Genomic DNA, 26,488 nt, shown 5'->3' with positions numbered 1-26,488 from the left:
CCCTAACCCTGCCTCTCCCTCACCCTGCCTCTACTAACCCTAACCCTGTCTCTCCCTCACCCTGCCTCTCCTAACCCTCACCCTGCCTCTCCCTCACCCTGCCTCTCCTAACCCTAACCCTGCCTCTCCTAACCCCCTCTCATTTTCCTAAAACTTTCTTCCTGAGTATTATTTCACTTCAATGCCCTTTTCTCCCTCTATTTCCATCTCTCCTCCTGTCTTCCTCCTTGCTTTCTGGGCCTTCCCCCACTCGTCTCTCACTCTATTTCCATCTCTCCTCCTGTCTTCCTCCTTGCTTTCTGGGCCTTCCCCCACTCGTCTCTCCCTCTATTTTGGGCGTTTGCAGCTGTCACTCTCACATTCCCTCCACGTGATGACTAGCAGAGAGTTAGGAGTAGGGTTGCAGAGATACCACTAGTTAACCAAAGTTACTGGAATATTCCAACTATTTTTGGCTTTTTTTCACAACTTCCACCAGTTTGACTCCAAAACACTGACAACAAATACATACTGACATAGTAAAATAAAATACAAATAACGTATATGTCATGCTGAACCCCTCATATTAAACACCAATGGTATTCACTAAGTAGATGGTTTATATTTAGGATCATGTTTTACACAGCTTTGTCATGCTATTCTTTTTTTAAATAATCTTATTTTATTATTTCATATATTTGACATGTGGTAAGGTCACACAGAGGGCCAGAGATAATTACAGACGCCTGTAAAATCTGAAGTACCCAAAAGGGCCACAAGATGTCTTGTGATAGATTACAGAAAATCCTCACCCCAACCCTGCCTCTCACCCTCCCTCACCCCAACCCTGTCTCTCACCCTCCCTCACCCCAACCCTGCCTTCCACCCTCCCTCACCCCAACCCTGCCTCTCACCCTCCCTCACCCCAACCCTGCCTTTCACCCTCCCTCACCCCAACCCTGCCTCTCACCCTCCCTCACCCCAACCCTGCCTCTCACCCTCCCTCACCCCAACCCTGTCTCTCACCCTCCCTCACCCCAACCCTGCCTCTCACCCTCCCTCACCCCAACCCTGCCTTTCACCCTCCCTCACCCCAACCCTGCCTTCCACGCTCCCTCACCCCAACCCTGCCTCTCACCCTCCCTCACCCCAACCCTGCCTCTCACCCTCCCTCACCCCAACCCTGCCTTTCACACTCCCTCACCCCAACCCTGCCTCTCACCCTCCCTCACCCCAACCCTGTCTCTCACCGTCCCTCACTCCAACCCTGCCTCTCACGCTCCCTCACCCCAACCCTGTCTCTCACCCTCCCTCACCCCAACCCTGTCTCTCACCGTCCCTCACTCCAACCCTGCCTCTCACCCTCCCTCACCCCAACCCTGCCTCTCACCCTCCCTCACCCCAACCCTGCCTCTCACCCTCCCTCACCCCAACCCTGCCTCTCACCCTCCCTCACCCCCAACCCTGTCTCTCACCCTCCCTCACCCCAACCCTGCCTCTCACCCTCCCTCACCCCAACCCTGCCTTTCACGCTCCCTCACCCCAACCCTGCCTCTCACATTCCCTCACCCCAACCCTGCCTTCCACGCTCCCTCACCCCAACCCTGCCTTCCACGCTCCCTCACCCCAACCCTGCCTTCCACGCTCCCTCACCCCAACCCTGCCTTCCACGCTCCCTCACCCCAACCCTGCCTTTCACCCTCCCTCACCCCAACCCTGTCTCTCACCATCCCTCACCCCAACCCTGCCTCTCACCCTCCCTCACCCCAACCCTGCCTTTCACCCTCCCTCACCCCAACCCTGCCTCTCACCCTCCCTCACCCCAACCCTGCCTCTCACCCTCCCTCACCCCAACCCTGCCTCTCACCCTCCCTCACCCCAACCCCTGCCTTTCACGCTCCCTCACCCCAACCCTGCCTCTCACCCTCCCTCACCCCAACCCTGCCTTCCACGCTCCCTCACCCCAACCCTGCCTTCCACGCTCCCTCACCCCAACCCTGCCTTTCACGCTCCCTCACCCCAACCCTGCCTTTCACGCTCCCTCACCCCAACCCTGCCTCTCACCCTCCCTCACCCCAACCCTGCCTTTCACCCCTCCCTCACCCCAACCCTGCCTTTCACGCTCCCTCACCCCAACCCTGCCTTTCACCCTCCCTCACCCCAACCCTGCCTTTCACCCTCCCTCACCCCAACCCTGTCTCTCACCCTCCCTCACCCCAACCCTGTCTCTCACCCTCCCTCACTCCAACCCTGCCTTTCACGCTCCCTAACCCCAACCCTGTCTCTCACCTTCCCTCACCCCAACCCTGCCTCTCACCCTCCCTCACCCCAACCCTGTCTCTCACCTTCCCTCACCCCAACCCTGCCTCTCACCCTCCCTCACCCCAACCCTGCCTTTCACTCTCCCTCACCCCAACCCTGTCTCTCAACCTCCCTCACCCCAACCCTGCCTCTCACCCACCCCAACCCTGTCTCTCACCCTCCCTCACGCCAATGTGAGAGAACCCTAAAAAGTGTTCTATGCCTTCATTTCCCCAAAATATAGACTCTTAGCTTTCATTTGACACCTAATTTGACATGCTCCTATGAACTTCACATGTTGGTGCTCATGGGTACTTTTGGATGGATTCAAATGTTCATTATGGAAGTTGCACACACACACACACACACACACACACACACACACACACACACACACACACACACACACACACACACACACACACACACACCAGGGCTTTGTTTGTTTACACACAGTAGCCTAATCGTTTGGCATAGAGTGAATAGACCAGACAGTAGGTGGGTCTCGGTTACAGCGTGAAATAATATTGTGACAGGAGACTAGAGAGAGACTAGGGGGTCAGAGGTCAGTTGGCTTCTGCAGACAGACCAGAGTCAGACCACACCTCCTGTCTATTGTGTAAAGCTGTGGCGGTGGTTCACCCTGCCATTCATATAGGACCAACAGGTGCTGTGTGTAGTCTAGCTGTTTGTATGTGTGTGTGTGTGTTTTGGCTGACGATCCACTCAAACATACTTTCATTACCTTGGTCCTCAATCACACACACACTCACTCACTCACTCACTCACTCACTCACTCACTCACTCCCAATAGATGCGGGCAAGTAGGACACGACACAAACTCTCTTCATCCTCCTCCTCTCTCGCTCCCTCTCGCTCTCTCTCTCTCTCTCTCTCCCTCTCCCTCTCTCTCCCTCCCCCTCCCCCTCCCCCTCCAGACTGTGCTCTCTTATGGTGGCAAACTATAAAAAGAAACTGCTGCTACAGAATGAAGCAGTGATCAACCCTTCAAACTCACCCAGCCACATAATTCACACACAGCACTACTCTACTATGGCTGGCTGGCTGGCTGGCAGGCTGGCAGGCTGGCTGGCTGGCTGGCTGGCTGGCTGGCTGGCTGGCTGGCTGGCTGGCTGGCTGGCTGGCTGGCTGGCTGGCTGGCTGGCTGGCTGGCTGGCTGGCTGGCTGGCAGGCAGGCAGACAGACAGGCAGGCAGACAGGCAGACAGGCAGACAGGCAGACACCAAACTATGACACAGCTTCTACTCATCATCATCATCATCATCATGGTCTCCCATTTACAGGGCAGCAGCTAAACCTACACTCTGCTTTAACAGCAGATAATGGCGGCTATAGGGACTCCTCTACAGGCTAGCTAGCCAGTCTAGGCTGCGTCCTCCTGATAGCTATACGAAGCTAAGTGTCTGTCTGAGACAGGAGACAGGAGACAGAGTAATGCTGTACTCTGACAGGGTGAGACAGGAGACTATGACAGGGTGAGACGGGATACTCTGACAGGGTGAGACGGGAGACTCTGACAGGGTGAGACAGCAGACAGGGTGAGACGGGAGACTCTGACAGGGTGAGACGGGAGACTCTGACAGGGTGAGACAGCAGACAGGGTGAGACGGGAGACTCTGACAGGGTGAGACGGGAGACTCTGACAGGGTGAGACGGGAGACTCTGACAGGGTGAGACAGCAGACAGGGTGAGACGGGAGACTCTGACAGGGTGAGACAGGAGACTCTGACAGGGTGAGACAGGAGACAGGAGACAGGGTGAGACGGGAAACTCTGACAGGGTGAGACGGGAGACTCTGACAGGGTGAGACAGGAGACTCTGACAGGGTGAGACAGGAGACTCTGACAGGGTGAGACAGGAGACTCTGACAGGGTGAGACAGGAGACTCTGACAGGGTGAGACAGGAGACTCTGACAGGGTGAGACAGGAGACTCTGACAGGGTGAGACAGGAGACTCTGACAGGGTGAGACAGGAGACTCTGACAGGGTGAGACAGGAGACTCTGACAGGGTGAGACAGGAGACTCTGACAGGGTGAGACAGGAGACTCTGACAGGGTGAGACAGGAGACAGGAGACAGGAGACAGGGTGAGACGGGAGACAGGGTGAGACAGGAGACAGGGTGAGACGGGAGACTCTGACAGGGTGAGACAGGAGACAGGGTGAGACGGGAGACTCTGACAGGGTGAGACAGGAGACAGGGTGACAGGTCGTGAGGGCGTTGAGATGTACAGATCTCATTGGGGCGTTATGTTTTATATCTGCAGAGATGCAGATGTGATGACACTACCAGAGGTGATGTAGATATGGAGTAGGATACAGAGGTCCTCTTGATAAATACTACCCATGGGTCTCCTCTCCTCTGCCCTGTTCTCCTGAATATGACTTAATAATAAAGGTATTTTAATGTCATGGAGATATTCCCCCTACGATACCCTGGTTTCCCCCTGTGACGTCGTAACGCGTCAGAGTTCTCCTGAACACTCCTTTACAGTATGAAGGCATATATATTATTGATCGTGCTTTTCTTTTTCTGTCTCTTTGGTCTGTTTGAGCTCAGGCCATAGGGGGAGCATGAACAAGCACAGACACCTGTTGGTAATAACACACTGTAATAAACCTCTACCAACCAGTCAGACAACATGGTATATTAGTTATTATAAACTGGGTGGTTCAAGCCCTGAATGCTGATTGGCTTACAGCCGTGGTATATTAGTTGTTAACAGTATAGGATTGGGATGTCAAAGTCTCCTATTTTATCTAGAGTCTGACCTATATATCCTTTCACCAATATTATTGGCCGATACTGCCCTTTTACCGATATATGGTCCTCTGTAGCTCAGTTGGCAAAGCCAGGATAGTGGGTTCGATTCCCGGGACCACCAGTACGTGAAATGTACACATGACCGTAAGTGGCTTTGGATAAAAGCATCTGCTAAATTGCATTTATTATTATTATTATTATTTTATTTTTATTTTTTAGCAGACGCTCTTATCCAGAGCGACTTACATTATTATTATTTTATTTTATTTTTTTCATACCCCCTGTGGGAATCGAACCCACAACCCTGGCGTTGCAAACGCCATGCTCTATCAACTGAGCTACATCCCTGCCGGCCATTCCCTCCCCTACCCTGGACGACGCTGGGCCAATTGCGCGCCGCCCCATGGGTCTCCCGGTCGCGGCCGGCTACGACAGAGCCTGGATTATTATTATTATTATTATTATTATATTATTATTATTATTATTATTATTATTATTATAATTCCACCGCTAACCAATATTAAAGGAAATCTGATGCTTATCTGAACACTTGCGGCCATTATTGTCACAAAGAAATAAATCAACATTTCAAGCATATTTCTTTGGATTGTAATTTATGACAACTCAGTATGGAAGTATTGCAAAAGTATTCATCCCCCTTGGCGTTTTTCCTATTTTGTTGCATTACAACCTGCAATTTAAATGGATTTTTATTTGGATTTCATGTAATGGACATACACAAAATAGTACAAATTGGTAAAGTGAAATGAATTCAAAAGATTCTAAAAAATAAATAACGGAAAAGTTGTGCGTGCATATGTATTCTCCCCCTTTGCTATGAAGCCCCTAAATAAGATCTGGTGCAACCAATTACCTTCAGAAGTCACATAGTTAGTTAAATAAAGTACAGCAGTGTGCAATCTAAGTGTCACATGATCTGTCACATGATCTCAGTATATATACACATCTGTTCTGAAAGGCCCCAGAGTCTGCAACACCACTAAGCAAGGGGCACCACCAAGCAAGCGGCACCATGAAGACCAAGGAGCTCTCCAAACAGGTCAGGGACAAAGTTGTGGAGAAGTACAGATCAGGGTTGGGTTATAAAGAAATATCTGAAACTTTGAACATTCCATGGAGCACCATTTAAATCCATTATTAAAAAATGGAAATTATATGGCACCACAGTAAACCTGCCAAGAGAGGGCCGCCCACCAAAACTCACGGACCAGGCAAGGACGGCATTAATCAGAGAGGCAACAAAGAGACCAAAGATAACCGTGAAGGAGCTGCAAAGCTCCACAGCGGAGATTGGAGTATCTGTCCATAGGACCACTTTAAGCTGTACACTCCACAAAGCTGGGTTTTACGGAAGAGTGGCCAGAAAAAAGCCATTGCTTAAAGAAAAAAATAAGCAAACACGTTTGGTTTTCGCCAAAAGCCATGTGGGAGACTCCCCAAACATATGGAAGAATGTACTCTGGTCAGATGAGACAAAAATTGAGCTTTTTGGCCATCAAGGAGAACGCTATGTCTGGCGCAAACCCAACACCTCTCATCACCCCGAGAACACCATCCCCACATTGAAGCATGGTGGTGGCAGCGTCATGCTGTGGGGATTTTTTTCATCGGCAGGGACTGGGAAACTGGTTAGAATTGAAGGAATGATGGATGGCGCTAAATACAGGTAAATTCTTGAAGGAAACCTGTTTCAGTCTTCAAGAGATTTGAGACTGGGACGGAGGTTCACCTTCCAGCAGGACAATGACCCTAAGCATACTGCTAAAGCAACACTCGAGTGGTTTAAGGGGAAACATTTATATGTCTTGGAATGGCCTAGTCAAAGCCAGACCTCAATCCAATTGAGAAAATGTGGTATGACTTAAAGATTGCTGTACACCAGCGGAACCCATCCAACTTGAAGGAGCTGGAGCAGTTTTGCCTTCTAGTTACGATCTTGTCTCATCGCTGCAACTCCCCAACGGGCTCGGGAGAGGCGAAGGTCGAGTCATGCGTCCTCCGAAACATGACCCGCCAATCCGCGCTTCTTCACACCCGCTCGCTTAACCCGGAAGCCCAATGTGTCGGAAGAAATACCATTCAAATAACGACCGAAGTCAGCCTGCAGGCGCCCGGCCCGCCACAAGGAGTCGCTAGAGCGCGATGAGCAAAATAAAGCCACCCCGGCCAAACCCTCCCCTAACCCGGATGACGCTGGGCCAACTGTGCGCCGCCCTATGTGACTCCCAGCCGGGGATCGAACCGCCACACTGTGCTTTAGACCGCTGCTCCACTCGGGAGGCACCATTTCCCCCTTTCTTTCTTTCTTTCTGTCTGTCTGTCTGTCTGTCTGTCTGTCTGTCTGTCTGTCTGTCTGTCTGGTGAAGTAATAAAGTATTTTTTGATCAGCACGACAGCTGCGTTACTTTGTATCTACACATCTAAATGGGTATTGTGAGCTAACCTCATAACTATCAGCATTGAGACAGCATTGAGATAGCATTGTGACATCATTGTGACAGCATTGTGACAGCATTGAGACAGCATTGTGACAGCATTGTGACAGCATTGTGACAGCATTGTGACAGCATTGAGACAGCATTGGTACAGCATTGAGATAGCATTGAGACAGCATTGTGACAGCATTGTGACAGCATTGAGATAGCATTGAGATAGCATTGAGACAGCATTGTGACAGCATTGTGACAGCATTGTGACAGGATTGAGACAGCATTGAGACAGCATTGAGACAGCATTGAGACAGCATTGTGACAGCATTGAGATAGCATTGAGACAGCATTGAGACAGCATTGAGATAGCATTGTGACAGCATTGTGACAACATTGTGACAGCATTGAGACAGCATTGTGACAGCATTGAGATAGCATTGTGACAGCATTGAGACAGCATTGAGACAGCATTGAGACAGCATTGTGACAGCATTGAGACAGCATTGAGACAGCATTGAGACAGCATTGTGACAGCTGACAGCCTTGAAACAGCATTGTGACAGCATTGAGATAGCATTGTGACAGCATTGAGACAGCATTGTGACAGCATTGTGGCAGCATTGTGACAGCATTGAGACAGCTGACAGGCTTGTGACAGCATTGTGACAGCATTGAGACAGCATTGTGACAGCATTGAGACAGCCTTGTGACAGCATTGTGACAGCATTGTGACAGCATTGAGACAGCTGACAGGCTTGTGACAGCATTGAGACAGCCTTGTGACAGCATTGTGACAGCATTGAGACAGCCTTGTGACAGCATTGTGACATCTTGTTGAATGATGCCTGAGTCTATGGGCTCTATTTTCGGCTGTCGTTAAGGTGGCGCTAGTGTCAAACGCACGTTAGTTTGCAATTTCGTAATGTAAAAACTGGCGCACTGGCATTTTCCAGCCCTAACGTCAGGTTCGGCAATTTACCTGTCAGCATGCTTGCGCTTAGATGGGCGGGTTGGAAATATTTGATGTGTGTCCTCAAAAACATGATCCAAAGTGCTAATTTCAGGCAGCGCTGATAGGGATATTTAAGACCAACCAAAAGCTGGTTTTAGCGGTAACGCAGTTGGTTATGGCATCTTTGACAGCGGAAACGCAGCCTATCTAGCCGTGACGCACACTGCCCATATGCGCATGGAATGTGCTTTTGGCACCTTTATACTTCGTATTTAGAAACATAAAAAACTAATGTTTTTTCCCATTTCGTTATATTTTATTAAAAAAGCCTCTCCTCCTCTCAATTAAGGCTTTTTTTTGTCCTGCCCAATGCAATCGTGAAGTAGTCGAGACTGTCGATAAAGGGTTTGGCTCCTGAGACCGCTTGGAAATAAATCTTAATCACCAAAGCATTATAAAAAGTTTGAGAGAAGTAAAACAGTGAGCTGACATTCTCTTTTTATCTCTGCATTGTAGGCAGGCCCACATTAGGCCTTATCAATAATTAATTTAATCTTGCTTATTGACAATGTTTGGCATGTCCATGCTCAGCCATAATGCAATTTACAGTAGGCCTAGCCCTTATATCAGTGTGAATGCTATTGAAGCAATGCCATTACTTAGAACAATGTGGACTGCAAATCGGTTCAAGTTAACCTATTTTAGCAAAGAAAGGTCTACATTTTGTTATATCGTTTCTGTAATCCATTTAACGAACTATAACGGACTAACACTGGAATTGGAGTTGATTCCAAGGCAATACATAACTGGTAAATACACAACTTGAAGCAACCACATATTTCGCCATGGAGCACGTTCTGATTGGCCAGTGAGGGGCCAAGCCTCGACACAGCCACAACTTGTCATTTATAGTCTCTTCACTCTGTCCAGCTTGATAACAGTCATTTATAGTTTATTCACTCTGACCAGCTTGATAACAGTCATTTATACAGTGAGGGAAAAAAGTATTTAATCCCCTGCTGATTTTGTACGTTTGCCCACTGACAAAGACATGATCAGTCTATAATTTTAATGGTAGGTTTATTTGAACAGTGAGAGACAGAATAACAACAAAAAAATCCAGAAAAACACATGTCAAAAATGTTATAAATTGCTTTGCATTTTAATGAGGGAAATAAGTATTTGACCCCTCTGCAAAACATGACTTAGTACTTGGTGGCAAAACCCTTTTTGGCAATCACAGAGGTCAGACGTTTCTTGTAGTTGGCCACCAGGTTTGCATTAATCTCAGGAGGGATTTTGTCCCACTCCTCTTTGCAGATCTTCTCCAAGTCATTAAGGTTTCGAGGCTGACGTTTGGCAACTCGAACCTTCAGCTCCCTCCACATATTTTCTATGGTATTAAGGTCTGGAGACTGGCTAGGCCACTCCAGGACCTTAATGTGCTTCTTCTTGAGCCACTCCTTTGTTGCCTTGGCCATGTGTTTTGGGTCATTGTCATGCTGGAATACCCATTCACGACCCATTTTCAATGCCCTGGCTGAGGGAAGGAGGTTCTCACCCAAGATTTGATGGTACATGGCCCCGTCCATCGTCCCTTTGATGCGGTGAAGTTGTCCTGTCCCCTTAGCAGAAAAACACCCCCAAAGCATAATGTTTCCACCTCCATGTTTGACGGTGGGGATGGTGTTCTTGGGGTCATAGGCAGCATTCCTCCTCCTCCAATCACGGCGGGTTGAGTTGATGCCAAAGAGCTCGATTTTGGTCTCATCTGACCACAACACTTTCACCCAGTTCTCCTCTGAATCATTCAGATGTTCATTGGTGAACTTCAGACGGCCCTGTATATGTGCTTTCTTGAGCAGGGGGACCTTGCGGGCGTTGCAGGATTTCAGTCCTTCACGGCAAAGTGTGTTACCAATTGTTTTCTTGGTGACTATGGTCCCAGCTGCCTTGAGATCATTGACAAGATCCTCCCGTGTAGTTCTGGGCTGATTCCTCACCGTTCTCATGATCATTGCAACTCCACGAGGTGAGATATTGCATGGAGCCCCAGGCCGAGGGAGATCGACAGTTCTTTTGTGTTTCTTCCATTTGCCAATAATCGCACCAACTGTTGTCACCTTCTCACCAAGCTGCTTGGCGATGGTCTTGTAGCCCATTCCAGCCTTGTGTAGGTCTACAATCTTGTCCCTGACATTCTTGGAGAGCTCTTTGGTCTTGGCCATGGTGGAGAGTTTGGAATCTGATTGATTGATTGCTTCTGTGGACAGGTGTCTTTTATACAGGTAACAAACTGAGATTAGGAGCACTCCCTTTAAGAGTGTGCTCCTAATCTCAGCTCGTTACCTGTATAAAAGACACCTGGGAGCAAGAAATCTTTCTGATTGAGAGGGGGTCAAATACTTATTTCCCTCATTAAAATGCAAATCAATTTATAACATTTTTGACATGCGTTTTTCTGGATTTTTTTGTTGTTATTCTGTCTCTCACTGCTCAAATAAACCTACCATTAAAATTATAGACTGATCATTTCTTTGTCAGTGGGCAAACGTACAAAATCAGCAGGGGATCAAAAACTTTTTTCCCTCACTATAGTTTATTCACTCTGACCAGCTTGATAACAGTCATTTATAGTCTCTTCACTCTGGCCAGCTTGATAACAGTCATTGAAACATATTCTAGACAGTAAAGATACTATTTTTAGCAATTTTTTACGCCAAGGAAATATATAAAAATATAAAGTACGGCCCTCGGGACCTCGGTGAAAACTGATTGCGGCCCTCGGGACCTCGGTGAAGACTGATTGCGGCCCTCGGGACCTCGGTGAAGACTGATTTCGGCCCTCGGGACCTCGGTGAAGACTGATTGCGGCCCTCGGGACCTCGGTGAAGACTGATTGCGGCCCTCAGGACCTCTGTGAAGACTGATTGCAGCCCGTGGGGCAACATTAGTTTGACACTCCTGTTATAGATGGTTTTAGATGGTTAGTCAGTCAGTCCCCTAGAAAGGCCCCCAACACAACAGCCAACTTTTAGGCATGGGGAACAGAACTGTCTCTGCCTCTCTGTTAGTGTGTCTCAGTGCGTCTCAGTGTCTCTGTAACTCTCTGCCTCTCTGTTAGTGTGTCTCAGTGTGTCTCAGTGTCTCTGTAACTCTCTGCCTCTCTGTTAGTGTGTCTCAGTGCGTCTCAGTAACTCTCTGCCTCTCTGTTAGTGTGTCTCAGTGCGTCTCAGTGTCTCTGTATCTCTCTGCCTCTCTGTTAGTGTGTCTCAGTGCGTCTCAGTGTCTCTGTATCTCTCTGCCTCTCTGTTAGTGTGTCTCAGTGCGTCTCAGTGTCTCTGTAACTCTCTGCCTCTCTGTTAGTGTGTCTCAGTGTCTCTGTAACTCTCTGCCTCTCTGTTAGTGTGTCTCAGTGCGTCTCAGTGTCTCTGTAACTCGCTGTCTTTCTGTGCATCAGTAGCTGTCTACAGTTCCTTCATAAAGTATTCATACCCACTTGATTTATTCCACATTTTGTTGTGTAACAGGCTGAATTCAAAATGGAATAAATATATTTGTTGTATCACCCATCTACACCCAATACCCCATCATGACAAAGCAAAAGAATGTTTTTAGAAATTGATGCAAATGTATTGAAAATGAAATACAGAAATATTACATTTACATAAGTATTCACACCCCTGAGTCAATACATGTCGGAATCACCTTTGGCAGCGATTACAGCTGTGAGTCTTTCCGGGTAAGTCTCTAAGAGCTTTGCACACCTGGATTGTACAATATTTGCACATTATTCTTTAAAAAATTCAAACTCTGTCAATTTGGTTGTTGATCATTGCTAGACATTTTCAGGTCTTGCCATAGATTTTAAAGTTGATTTAAGTCAAAACTGTAAATACACCACTCAGGAATATTCCATGTCATCTTGGTAAGTAACTCCAGTTTATTTGGCCTTGTATTTTAGGTTATTGTACTGCTTAAAGGTGAATTTGTCTCCTAGCGTCTGTTGGAAATCAGACTTAACCAGGTTTTCCTCCTGGATTTTGTCTGTTCATAGTTCTGTTCCGTTTCTTTTTATCCTAAAAACTCCCTAGTCCTTGTCAAGCAAGTATTGTGAAGTAACTACAATGTTGTTGATCCATCCTCAATGTTCTCCTATCACAGCCATTCAACTCTGTAGCTGTTTTAAAGTCACCATTGGCCTCATGGTGAAATCCCTGAGTAGGTTCCTTCCTCTCCGGCAGCTGAGTTAGGAAGGACGCCTGTATCTTTGTAGTGACTGGGTGTATTGATACACCATCCAAAGTGTAATTAATAACTTCACAATGCTCAAAGGGATATTCAATGTCTGCTTTTTTATTTTTACCCATCTACCAATCGGTGCCCTTCTTTTCGAGGCATTGGAAAACCTCCCTGGTCTTTGTGGTTGAATCTGCGTTTGAAATTCACTGCTCGACTGTGGGACCTTACAGATAATTATATGTGTGGGGTACAGAGATGATGTAGTCATTCAAAAATCATGTTAAACACTATTATTGCACACAGAGTGAGTCCATGCAACTTATTAAACACATTTTTACTCCTGAACTTATTTAGGCTTGCCATAACAAAGGGGTTGAATAATTATTGACTCAAGCTTTTATTTTGTAATTAATTTGTAAAAGAATTAAAAAACATAATTCCACTTTGACATTATGGGGTATTGTGTGTAGGCCAATGACACAAAATCTCCATTTAATCCATTTTAAATTTAAAGTCAGAAGGCACTGCACAGTGGCTTGCGAAAGTATTCACCCCCCTTGGCATTTTGTTGCCTTACAACCTGGAATTCAAATGGATTTTTGGGGGGTTTGTATCATTTGATTTACACAACATGCCTACCACTTTGAAGATGCAAATATATAAATGTTTGTGAAGCAAACAAGAAATAAGACAAAAAAACAGAAAACTTGAGCATGCATAACTGCCGATGAAATACAGCATGATGCTGCCACCACCATGCTTCAATGTGGGGATGGTGTTCTCGGAGTAATGTGAGGTGTTGGGTTTGCGCCAGACATAGCGTTTTCCTTGATGGCCAAAAAGCTCAATTTTAGTCTCATCTGACCAGAGTACCTTCTTCCATATGTTTGGGGAGTCTCCCACATGCCTTTTGGCAAACACCAAACGTGTTTGCTTATTTTTTTATTTAAGCAATGGCATTTTTTCTGGCCACTCTTCTGTAAAGCCCAGCTTTGTGGAGTGTACGGCTTAAAGTGGCCCTATGGGCAAATACTCCAATCTCCGCTGTGGAGCTTTGCAGCTCCTTCAGGGTTATCTTTGGTCTCTTTGTTGCCTCTCTGATTAATGCCCTCCTTGCCTGGTCCGTGAGTTTTGGTGGGCGGCCCTCTCTTGGCAGGTTTGTTGTGGTGCCATATTCTTTCAATTTTTACATAATGGATTTAATGGTGCTCCGTGGGATGTTCAAAGTTTCGGATATTTTTTTATAACCCAACCCTGATCGGTACTTCTCCACAACTTTGTCCCTGACCTCCTTGGTCTTCATGGTGCCGCTTGCTTGGTGGTGCCCCTTGCTTAGTGGTGTTGCAGACTCAGGGGCCTTTCAGAACAGGTGTATATATACTGAGATCATGTGACAGATCATGTGACACTTAGATTGCACACAGGTGGACTTTATTTAACTAATTATGTGACTTCTGAAGGTAATTGGTTGCACCAGATCTTATTTAGGGGCTTCATAGCAGAGGGGGTGAATACATATGCACGCACCATTTTCCCATTATTTATTCTTTCGAATTTTTGAAACTAGTTATTTTTTTCATTTCACTTCACCAATTTGGACTATTTTGTGTATGTCCATTACATGAAATCCAAATAAAAATCCATTTAAATTACAGGTTATGCAACAAAATAGGAAAAACGCCAAGGGGGATGAATACTTTTGCAAGGCACTGTATGTGTTAGTCTTAACTTTGTAAGAAGTGTTAGGCCTAGATCGTGTCTGGCTGTCTCTGTATGTCCATTGGAGCCTTGAAGACTGTGTCCAGCTGTCCTGGGCAGCTTGCTTCTTCTGTCTCCTATCCTCCTACCCTCTCTCCCTAGTCCCTACCCTCCCAGTCCCTACCCTCCCAGTCCCTACCCTCCCAGTCCCTACCCTCCCAGTCCCTACCCTCCGTAGTCCCTACCCTCCCAGTCCCTACCCTCCCAGTCCCTACCCTCCCAGTCCCTCACCCTCCGTAGTCCCTACCCTCCGTAGTCCGTACCCTCCCAGTCCCTACCCTCCCAGTCCCTACCCTCCCAGTCCTTACCCTCCCAGTCCCTACCCTCCCAGTCCCTACCCTCCGTAGTCCGTACCCTCCCAGTCCCTACCCTCCCAGTCCCTACCCTCCCAGTCCCTACCCTCCCAGTCCCTTCCCTCCCAGTCCCTACCCTCCGTAGTCCCTACCCTCCGTAGTCCCTACCCTCCGTAGTCCGTACCCTCCCAGTCCCTACCCTCCCAGTCCCTACCTCGTAGTCCCCCCTCCCAGTCCCTACCCTCCCAGTCCCTACCCTCCCAGTCCCTACCCTCCCAGTCCCTACCCTCCATAGTCCCTACCCTCCGTAGTCCGTACCCTCCCAGTCCCTACCCTCCCAGTCCCTACCCTCCCAGTCCCTTCCTCCCAGTCCCTACCCTCCGTAGTCCCTACCCTCCAGTCCCTACCCTCCCAGTCCCTACCTCGTGTCCCTACCCTCCCTAGTCCCTACCCTCCCAGTCCCTACCCTCCCGAATCCCTCACCCTCCCAGTCCCTACCCTCCCAGTCCCTACCCTCCCAGTCCCTACCCTCCCAGTCCCTACCCTCCGTAGTCCCTACCCTCCGTAGTCTCTCCAGTCCCTACCCTCCCAGTCCCTACCCTCCCAGTCCCTACCCTCCGTAGTCCCTACCCTCCGTAGTCCCTACCCCCCCAGTCCCTACCCTCCCAGTCCCTACCCTCCGTAGTCCACCCCTCGTCCCTACCCTCCCAGTCCCTACCCTCCCAGTCCCTACCCTCCGTAGTCCCTACCCTCCCAGTCCCTACCCTCCCAGTCCCTACCCTCCGTAGTCCCTACCCTCCCAGTCCCTACCCTCCCAGTCCCTACCCTCCCAGTCCCTACCCTCCCAGTCCCTACCCTCCCAGTCCCTACCCTCCCAGTCCCTACCCTCCCAGTCCCTTCCCTCCCAGTCCCTACCCTCCCAGTCCCTACCTTCCCAGTCCCTACCCTCCCAGTCCCTACCCTCCCAGTCCCTACCCTCCCAGTCCCTTCCTCCCAGTCCCTACCCTCCCAGTCCCTACCCTCCCAGTCCCTACCCTCCGTAGTCCGTACCCTCCCAGTCCCTTCCCTCCCAGTCCCTTCCCTCCCAGTCCCTTCCCTCCCAGTCCCTACCCTCCCAGTCCCTACCCTCCGTAGTCCGTACCCTCCCAGTCCCTTCCCTCCCAGTCCCTTCCCTCCCAGTCCCTACCCTCCCAGTCCCTACCCTCCGTAGTCCGTAGCCCTCCCAGTCCCTACCCTCCCAGTCCCTTCCCTCCCAGTCCCTTCCCTCCCAGTCCCAACCCTCCGTAGTCCGTACCCTCCCAGTCCCTTCCCTCCCAGTCCCTTCCCTCCCAGTCCCTTCCCTCCCAGTCCCTACCCTCCGTAGTCCGTACCCTCCCAGTCCCTTCCCTCCCAGTCCCTACCCTCCCAGTCCCTTCCCTCCCAGTCCCTTCCCTCCCAGTCCCTACCCTCCGTAGTCCGTACCCTCCCAGTCCCTTCCCTCCCAGTCCCTTCCCTCCCAGTCCCTTCCCTCCCAGTCCCTACCCTCCCAGTCCCTACCCTCCGTAGTCCGTACCCTCCCAGTCCCTACCCTCCCAGTCCCTACCCTCCCAGTCCCTACCCTCCCAGTCCCTTCCCTCCCAGTCCCTACCCTCCGTAGTCCCTACCCTCCCAGTCCCTACCCTCCCAGTCCCTTCCCTCCCGTCCCTACCCCCCAGTCCCACCCTCCCAGCCCTACCCTCCGTAGTCCCTACCCTCCGTAGTCCCTACCCTCCCAGTCCCTTCCCTCCCAGTCCCTACCCTCCCAGTCCCTTCCCTCCCAGTCCCAACCCTCCTATGTGACCAAAAAAAACACTGACAGGTTCAGCTCTCCTTTCCTGGGGTATAAATAGATAACGATGCCAACAGATGCACCGGTCTGTACACACACACACACACACACACACACTCACACTCACACAAACGCAAATACATGCACACGCAGAACCCCACAACCACCCATATACCCTGAAACCACCAGAACATTCTGGGAGCAACAAAATTAGCACCCAAAAAATCTAATAGCCTACCTGACGGTGCCACTTACAAAATCTACACACTGATCTATACAATGTCAAGTATCCTAACTACTCTGAACCTACAGATCATCTTAAGTCTATGAACCACTACAATAACAGATCATTTTAAGTCTATGAACCACTACAATAACAGATCATTTTAAGTCTATGAACCACTACAATAACAGATCATTTTAAGTCTATGAACCACTACAATAACAGATCATTTTAAGTCTATGAACCACTACAATAACAGATCATTTTAAGTCTATGAACCACTACAATAACAGATCATTTTAAGTCTATGAACCACTACAATAACAGATCATTTTAAGTCTATGAACCACTACAGTAACAGATCATTTTAAGTCTATGAACCACTACAATAACAGATCATTTTAAGTCTATGAACCACCACAATAACAGATCATTTTAAGTCTATGAACCACTACAGTAACAGATCATTTTAAGTCTATGAACCACCACAATAACAGATCATTTTAAGTCTATGAACCACCACAATAACAGATCATTTTAAGTATATGAACCACTACAATAACAGATCATTTTAAGTCTATGAACCACTACAATAACAGATCATTTTAAGACTATGAACCACTACAATAACAGATCATTTTAAGTATATGAACCACTACAGTAACAGATCATTTTAAGTCTATGAACCACTACAATAACAGATCATTTTAAGTCTATGAACCACTACAATAACATATCATTTTAAGTCTATGAACCACTACAATAACAGATCATTTTAAGTCTATGAACCACTACAGTAACAGATCATTTTAAGTCTATGAACCACTACAATAACAGATCATTTTAAGTCTATGAACCACTACAATAACAGATCATTTTAAGTCTATGAACCACTACAATTACAGATCATTTTAAGTCAATGAACCACTACAATAACAGTCTACAGAACTGTAATATCTAAAGTGTCAGTGATCATGTCATATTAAAGACATCCACCCAGAGCCAGGCTCAGCCAGTGATAATCAGGTCAGGACACTAAAATAGTCAACTAAATTCAGAAGGGAAGGGAAGGAGGCCGCATGGCTTGCAGAACTGCTACCAGAGGCTAACAGACTGAAATATCTCTGCCAGTACAGCAACATTTACTAAAACCAGGAAGCAGAAGAGAGAGCCATCTGATATTGATATAGAGGACCGGGCAGAGTAGCTTTCAACAACAGTTAAGAATACTCTGAATCACCACGTTCAGACCACTGTAGAACAGACACGGTCTGAAGCCCAAGGCTCTGGTATAACATAGGCTATGCTAAAGTGTGTGAAGATAAAGGTAGGTAGCTACTGTGCTGTAGTTAAAGCATAGCCTTCTCCTGATGACAAATTAACGAGCTCAGATCAGATTCCTCATAAGCCCCCCCACAGCCCCTCCCCCACCACCCAGTCCAGAAGCCAGCATGTGTCCAGGCAGGGCAGGTCTCACCCTAACCCCTCCCAGCTCTAACCCAGAGCCCTAACCCCTATACCCTAACCCCTCCTAACCCTAACCCCTATACCCTAACCCCTCCTAACCCTAACCCCTAACAGCCCTAACCCTTATACCCTAACCCCTCCTAACCCTAACCCCTAACAGCCCTAACCCCTATACCCTAACCCGGCTAGGAGCCCAGGGGGAAAGTAAAGCAGCAACTCACCGTGCGGAGGAACTGAATCTCCTCCTCTCCCTCTCCTCCTTCTGCCATCTTCCTGTTTTCTCTTGTCCCAGTTCAATCTGCAGCTCTGAGAGAGAAGCCAGAATATCCTCCAGAATGTTCTCTAGCTCTCTCTTTTTCTTTTAGTCCTTTGCACAAAAACCTTCCTTCTCTCTCTTTCTCTATTCGCAACACCACTCTCTCTCTCTCTCTCTCTCTCTCTCTCTCTCTCCTTGTTACACCTCTCTATCTCCCTCTCTCTCTGGCTCTCAGAGTGTGTGTGTGGGTGTGCTGGAGGACAGAATGAGTCCTGTGGCTCTCACCATGTTGGGAGAGAGAGTGACGGGTAGGCTGGGCTCTCCCTGGCTGTCTGGGGGGGGGGGGAGAGGGAGGGGGGGCAGGCACCTTGTTACACATTCTAACTGTTCCCACCCTGCAGCCATGTTTGTAGAAGTGGGCCACTCCAGGCTATAAAAGGAAAGCTTCTGGAGGCTTCTGGAGCGCACACACACACAGGAACACACAGGTGCACGTACACACAGGAACACACAGGTGCACGTACACACAGGAACACACAGGTGCACGTACACAAGCCATGAGGTTGAAGGAATTGTCCGTAGAGCTCCGAGACAGGATTGTGTCAAGGCACAGATCTGGGGAAGAGTACACAAAAATGTCTGCAGCATTGAAGGTCCCCAAGAACACAGTGGCCTCCATCATTCTTAAATGGAAGAAGTTTGGAACCACCAAGACTCTTCCTAAAGCTGGCCGCCCGGCCAAACTGAGCAATGGGGGAGAAGGGCCTTGGTCAGGGAGGTGACCAAGAACCCGATGGTCACTCTGACAGAGCTCCAGAGTTACTCTGTGGAGATGGGAGAACCTTCCAGAAAAGTAACCATCTCTGCAGCACTCCACCAATCAGGCCTTTATGGTAGAGTGGCCAGAAGGAAGCCACTCCTCAGTAAAAGGCACATGACAGCCCGCTTGGAGTTTGCCAAAAGGCACCTAAAGACTCTCAGACCATGAGAAACAAGATTCTCTGGTCTGATGAAATCAAGATGCAACTCTTTTGCCTGAATGCCAAGCGTCAAGTCTGGAAGAAACCTTGCACCATCCCTACAGTGAAGCATGGTGGTGGCAGCATCATGCTGTGGGGGTGTTTTTCAGCGGCAGTGACTGGGAGACTAGTCAGGATCGAGGCAAAGATGAACTGAGCAAAGTACAGAGAGATCCTTGATGAAAACCTGCGCCAGGGCGCTCAGGACCTCAGACTGGGGCGAAGGTTCACCTTCCAACAGGACAACGACCCTAAGCACACAGCCAAGACAATGCAAGAGTGGCTTCGGGACAAGTCTTGAATGTCCTTGAGTGGCCCAGCCAGAGCCCGGACTTGAACCCTATCGAACATCTCTGGAGAGATCTGAAAATAGCTGTGCAGCAACACCCCCCATCCAACCTGACAGAGCTTGAGAGGATCTGCAGAGAAGAATGGGAGAAACTCCCCAAATACAGGCGTGCCAAGCTTGTAGCGTCATACCCAAGAAGACTTGAGGCTGTAATCGCTGCCAAAGGTGCTTCAACAAAGTACTGAGTAAAGGGTCTGCATACCTATGTAAATGTTTTTATTATCTCTGTCTGTCTGTCTGTCTGTATCTCTGTCTGTCTGTCTGTCTGTCTGTCTGTCTGTCTGCATCTCTGTCTGTCTGTCTGTCTGCATCTCTGTCTGTCTGTATTTCTGGGCATATGTCCAACCATAATACACATTTATCAACCAAATCATAAATGTAATTATGATCAGATGATAAATAACGTAATGAGATTAGAAAAAAACAGAAATTATCCTTTGTCTTGTTTTGTGCAAATCCCCCCCTCCAGTAGGCCTTCAATCAGGCTGAACCTATCCTGCACCTACACAGCACGCCCCTGTACAGAACACAAACAGATCAGACACACACAAACACACACAGACACATATTATGAAGGGCAACCAACATGCATCTACCTACCTAATTGACACACCCCACATCGGCAATGGCACAAACACGCACACATAGACACACATACACACACATACACACACATAGACACACATAGACACACACACGCACACATAGACACACATACACACACATAGACACACATAGACACACATACACACACATAGACACACATAGACACACACATAGACACACATAGACACACATAGACACACATACACACCCTTCCTCCGGTATTCATAAGTATGTAACAGCATGCAGCCTCACCTCTGTTAGCTCCATCTATCTGTCATCATTTATCCTCCTCTCCTTCTCTCCTTCTCTCCTTCTCTCATCTCTCCATCTCTCTCTTCTCCCATAACATCCACATCTGACTCTGGAGCAGTGGACAACAGAGGAGGGTTTTCACTGGGTTTTGGGAAATGTACTGGCCAGATAGACAAGGACCTTTACTGCGCATGCGCAGGAAAAGAGACGCCAGAGAAAACCCCCAGTGAATGCTGGGAGTTTGAGTTCGGAAGGTTTGTCCTCTCTTTCTGGTCGAGCCGTGATCTCCACAGTAGCGCAGTCTAACCGCTAGATGGCGGTGTTATCGCTGTATTTCTGATTTACGGCTTGATGAGGATGAAAATCATTCTGAACGGTATGGTTTTAAAAATAACGTGCAATTTCTGCCCCGGCCGCCACGAACTGCTCAGCTTTGATAACATGTCCTAGATGTATACTATTATGAATATGATTATAGTATTGACTTACAGCCTCTCAAATACAAATACTTTCTCATAGGGCCATAATATTAATTATTTCAGGAGGTTGGAAAAATGGAAGGTAAACGCAACATGTATCAGATATAGGCCGACCCACTAACAGGCGTATAATGCGTCATCTTCCATAGAAGTTTACTTTATTGCCCTGCTGTGTGTGTTAGACAAGAGAAAGAGTTGGCTAACTAACAAACTAACTAACTAACTACCCATCACAGGAAGGACAGAAACATGTGAGTAATGATATAAGAAAAATAGTCCCTAGTTGTAGTTTCTACTGCTGCTGTGTAACCCTTCCTCTTCATTCAGTAAAACGTGTAGGCTATGTCACAACTGATTACTGTAAACTACATTACAGAAGAGAGGAGGATATTTCAAACCAGAAATACCAGCGCTACTGCATTCCTCTGTGCGCGAGTATTTGAACGCTAACGACCGACTCCCTCTAACACACACAGGTTCACCCAACAGACACCTCCATCCTTCACCCCCTCAGACCCATCAGTGTCTCCTGTTGGGAACAAAGATTTCTTTGACTGGCCGCCTCCAGCTGCACACAGAGACACAGCCCTGGAAACACTAGAGCCCTGTGTCAACCCCATCACAGAGGGAGAAGAGAGGGAAGAAATGGGGGTGATAGAGAGAGAGGATGGGGGGGACCCTGAGTGAAAGAGAGAAAGACATTGAAGAGCTACAAAGAGAGAGGGATAACAGTGGGGTGTAGATGAGAAGAGAGGAGCAGCTGTTCATGGTAGGCTACCTCTCTAAATCACTTTACTCATCATTGTACAGGAATTAACAAATAATGTACTGGTGACTTACTATATAGAGAGGCTGTATCTTACTTTGAGGCAGTTTCACACAGCAGGAAAATAATTCAGCAGGAATAGGAAATGTGAATTGTTATGTGGGCTATAATTCATGGATTTCTTTTTTTTTTTTTAAGGGTTGATACATTTTTCATTAGGGCAAATCAAGTGTGACATTTTCAAGTGGAAATGACAAACTTTAGAAGCTTTTTAAACCAAGTTAGCATTTCCTCACAACACGATTTCCCTCCAACCTCATTTACATAATGTTGGTAGTACATACTGGTTCTACACTAGTCTGTCTGTAAAGCACCTGTTCTACACTAGTCTGTCTGTAAAACACCTGTTCTACACTAGTATGTCTGTAAAACACCTGTTCTAGCACTAGTATGTCTGTAAAGCACCTGTTCTACACTAGTCTGTCTGTAAAACACCTGTTCTACACTAGTCTGTCTGTAAAGCACCTGTTCTACACTAGTCTGTCTGTAAAACACCTGTTCTACACTAGTCTGTCTGTAAAGCACCTGTTCTACACTAGTCTGTCTGTAAAACACCTGTTCTAGCACTAGTCTGTCTGTAAAGCACCTGTTCTAGCACTAGTCTGTCTGTAAAGCACCTGTTCTACACTAGTCTGTCTGTAAAACACCTGTTCTACACTAGTCTGTCTGTAAAGCACCTGTTCTACACTAGTCTGTCTGTAAAGCACCTGTTCTACACTAGTCTGTCTGTAAAACACCTGTTCTAGCACTAGTCTGTCTGTAAAGCACCTGTTCTAGCACTAGACTGTCTGTAAAGCACCTGTTCTACACTAGTCTGTCTGTAAAACACCTGTTCTACACTAGTCTGTCTGTAAAGCACCTGTTCTACACTAGTCTGTCTGTAAAACACCTGTTCTACACTAGTCTGTCTGTAAAGCACCTGTTCTACACTAGTCTGTCTGTAAAGCACCTGTTCTACACTAGTCTGTCTGTAAAGCACCTGTTCTACACTAGTCTGTCTGTAAAACACCTGTTCTACACTAGTCTGTCTGTAAAACACCTGTTCTACACTAGTCTGTCTGTAAAACACCTGTTCTACACTAGTCTGTCTGTAAAACACCTGTTCTAGCACTAGTCTGTCTGTAAAGCACCTGTTCTACACTAGTCTGTCTGTAAAGCACCTGTTCTACACTAGTCTGTCTGTAAAACACCTGTTCTACACTAGTCTGTCTGTAAAACACCTGTTCTAGCACTAGTCTGTCTGTAAAGCACCTGTTCTACACTAGTCTGTCTGTAAAACACCTGTTCTACACTAGTCTGTCTGTAAAACACCTGTTCTACACTAGTCTGTCTGTAAAACACCTGTTCTACACTAGTCTGTCTGTAAAACACCTGTTCTAGCACTAGTCTGTCTGTAAAACACCTGTTCTAGCACTAGTCTGTCTGTAAAGCACCTGTTCTACACTAGTCTGTCTGTAAAACACCTGTTCTACACTAGTCTGTCTGTAAAACACCTGTTCTACACTAGTCTGTCTGTAAAGCACCTGTTCTACACTAGTCTGTCTGTAAACACCTGTTCTACACTAGTCTGTCTGTAAAACACCTGTTCTACACTAGTCTGTCTGTAAAGCACCTGTTCTACACTAGTCTGTCTGTAAAACACCTGTTCTACACTAGTCTGTCTGTAAAACACCTGTTCTACACTAGTCTGTCTGTAAAGCACCTGTTCTACACTAGTCTGTCTGTAAAGCACCTGTTCTACACTAGTCTGTCTGTAAAACACCTGTTCTACACTAGTCTGTCTGTAAAACACCTGTTCTACACTAGTCTGTCTGTAAAACACCTGTTCTACACTAGTCTGTCTGTAAAACACCTGTTCTAGCACTAGTCTGTCTGTAAAACACCTGTTCTAGCACTAGTCTGTCTGTAAAACACCTGTTCTACACTAGTCTGTCTGTAAAGCACCTGTTCTACACTAGTCTGTCTGTAAAACACCTGTTCTACACTAGTCTGTCTGTAAAACACCTGTTCTACACTAGTCTGTCTGTAAAACACCTGTTCTAGCACTAGTCTGTCTGTAAAACACCTGTTCTACACTAGTCTGTCTGTAAAGCACCTGTTCTACACTAGTCTGTCTGTAAAACACCTGTTCTACACTAGTCTGTCTGTAAAACACCTGTTCTACACTAGTCTGTCTGTAAAACACCTGTTCTACACTAGTCTGTCTGTAAAGCACCTGTTCTACACTAGTCTGTCTGTAAAACACCTGTTCTACACTAGTCTGTCTGTAAAACACCTGTTCTACACTAGTCTGTCTGTAAAACACCTGTTCTACACTAGTCTGTCTGTAAAACACCTGTTCTACACTAGTCTGTCTGTAAAACACCTGTTCTACACTAGTCTGTCTGTAAAACACCTGTTCTACACTAGTCTGTCTTAAAACACCTGTTCTACACTAGTCTGTCTGTAAAACACCTGTTCTACACTAGTCTGTCTGTAAAACACCTGTTCTACACTAGTCTGTCTGTAAAGCACCTGTTCTACACTAGTCTGTCTGTAAAGCACCTGTTCTAGCACTAGTCTGTCTGTAAAGCACCTGTTCTAGCACTAGTCTGTCTGTAAAACACCTGTTCTACACTAGTCTGTCTGTAAAGCACCTGTTCTACACTAGTCTGTCTGTAAAACACCTGTTCTACACTAGTCTGTCTGTAAAACACCTGTTCTACACTAGTCTGTCTGTAAAGCACCTGTTCTACACTAGTCTGTCTATAAAACACCTGTTCTACACTAGTCTGTCTGTAAAGCACCTGTTCTACACTAGTCTGTCTGTAAAACACCTGTTCTACACTAGTCTGTCTGTAAAGCACCTGTTCTACACTAGTCTGTCTGTAAAACACCTGTTCTAGCACTAGTCTGTCTGTAAAGCACCTGTTCTACACTAGTCTGTCTGTAAAACACCTGTTCTACACTAGTCTGTCTGTAAAGCACCTGTTCTACACTAGTCTGTCTGTAAAACACCTGTTCTAGCACTAGTCTGTCTGTAAAACACCTGTTCTACACTAGTCTGTCTGTAAAACACCTGTTCTACACTAGTCTGTCTGTAAAACACCTGTTCTACACTAGTCTGTCTGTAAAACACCTGTTCTAGCACTAGTCTGTCTGTAAAACACCTGTTCTACACTAGTCTGTCTGTAAAACACCTGTTCTACACTAGTCTGTCTGTAAAACACCTGTTCTAGCACTAGTCTGTCTGTAAAGCACCTGTTCTACACTAGTCTGTCTGTAAAGCACCTGTTCTAGCACTAGTCTGTCTGTAAAACACCTGTTCTACACTAGTCTGTCTGTAAAGCACCTGTTCTACACTAGTCTGTCTGTAAAACACCTGTTCTACACTAGTCTGTCTGTAAAACACCTGTTCTACACTAGTCTGTCTGTAAAGCACCTGTTCTACACTAGTCTGTCTGTAAAACACCTGTTCTACACTAGTCTGTCTGTAAAACACCTGTTCTAGCACTAGTCTGTCTGTAAAACACCTGTTCTACACTAGTCTGTCTGTAAAACACCTGTTCTAGCACTAGTTCTTACTAGCACCGATTTTTCTGCTTTATTGATGAACAGTTTACTTACAATGATTGTGACGTGGTTGTCTTACCTAGCTACCTTAAAGGGGCAATCTGCAGTTGCTACATCCATTTTTTGACTCATAAATTAATGATATATACCCATTGCCATTGATTCTTCAAGAATATAACTTATAAATGCCTCGAGCTTAGTTCACCTGTCGTACCCCATTAGAACCCAAAATAGAAGCTTGTTTTACGCCAATGTTTGTAAAACAATGTAAATGTAAACAAACACTGTATAGCCTCAAAACATGGTTAAAACTATCATTCTGATCTCATGGATGGTCAGTCCTTGCATCCATAGCTCTGTCTAAGAATTTGAGATTAGTAGAATTTCTCCAGGCCTATGCCTCAGATTGTTACTGTTTCAACTGCGGATTCTAGCTTTAAGTTGAATGAACTAACTGGAAGTTGCTCTGTAAAAGAGTGACTGCAAAGTAACTAAAATGTAAATGAAAGTCTAGCTAACACAGTAGTCAGTAGACTGTCTCTAGTCTAGCTAACACAGTAGTCAGTAGACTGTCTCTAGTCTAGCTAACACAGTAGTCAGTAGACTGTCTCTAGTCTAGCTAACACAGTAGTCAGTAGACTGTCTTCACACATGTCACTAGACTGTCTCAGTCTAGCCAGCTAACACAGTAGTCACTAGACTGTCTCTAGTCTAGCTAACACAGTAGTCAGTAGACTGTCTCTAGTCTAGCTAACACAGTAGTCAGTAGACTGTCTCTAGTCTAGCTAACACTGTAGTCACTAGACTGTCTCTAGTCTAGCTAACACAGTAGTCAGTAGACTGTCTCTCTCTCTCCTCCTGCCTCTATTGATGCTTCTATTTGGTTCACTGCT

General features: G+C 46.9%; 1 protein-coding gene across 6 annotated transcripts in view; it reads right to left on the bottom strand.

The window, feature by feature from the left end:
• The window catches only part of ryr1b (ryanodine receptor 1b (skeletal)), a 215,757-nt gene extending 197,085 nt beyond the window's left edge, over positions 1–18,672 (bottom strand). For all 6 annotated transcript variants that reach the window (XM_045220046.1, XM_045220041.1, XM_045220050.1 and 3 more), the window contains exon 1: positions 18,478–18,672. In XM_045220046.1, coding sequence (XP_045075981.1) covers positions 18,478–18,525 — 48 coding nt within the window. In that variant the 5' untranslated portion in view covers positions 18,526–18,672. The remainder of the gene's footprint in view (positions 1–18,477) is intronic.
• Between the last annotated feature and the right edge of the window lie 7,816 nt (positions 18,673–26,488).

Source organism: Coregonus clupeaformis, chromosome 6 (genome assembly GCF_020615455.1).
Source record: "Coregonus clupeaformis isolate EN_2021a chromosome 6, ASM2061545v1, whole genome shotgun sequence".
Classification (NCBI taxonomy): domain Eukaryota; kingdom Metazoa; phylum Chordata; class Actinopteri; order Salmoniformes; family Salmonidae; genus Coregonus; species Coregonus clupeaformis.
Note: the sequence above shows the minus strand (reverse complement) of the source record. Positions and strands in the feature narration are given on the sequence as shown.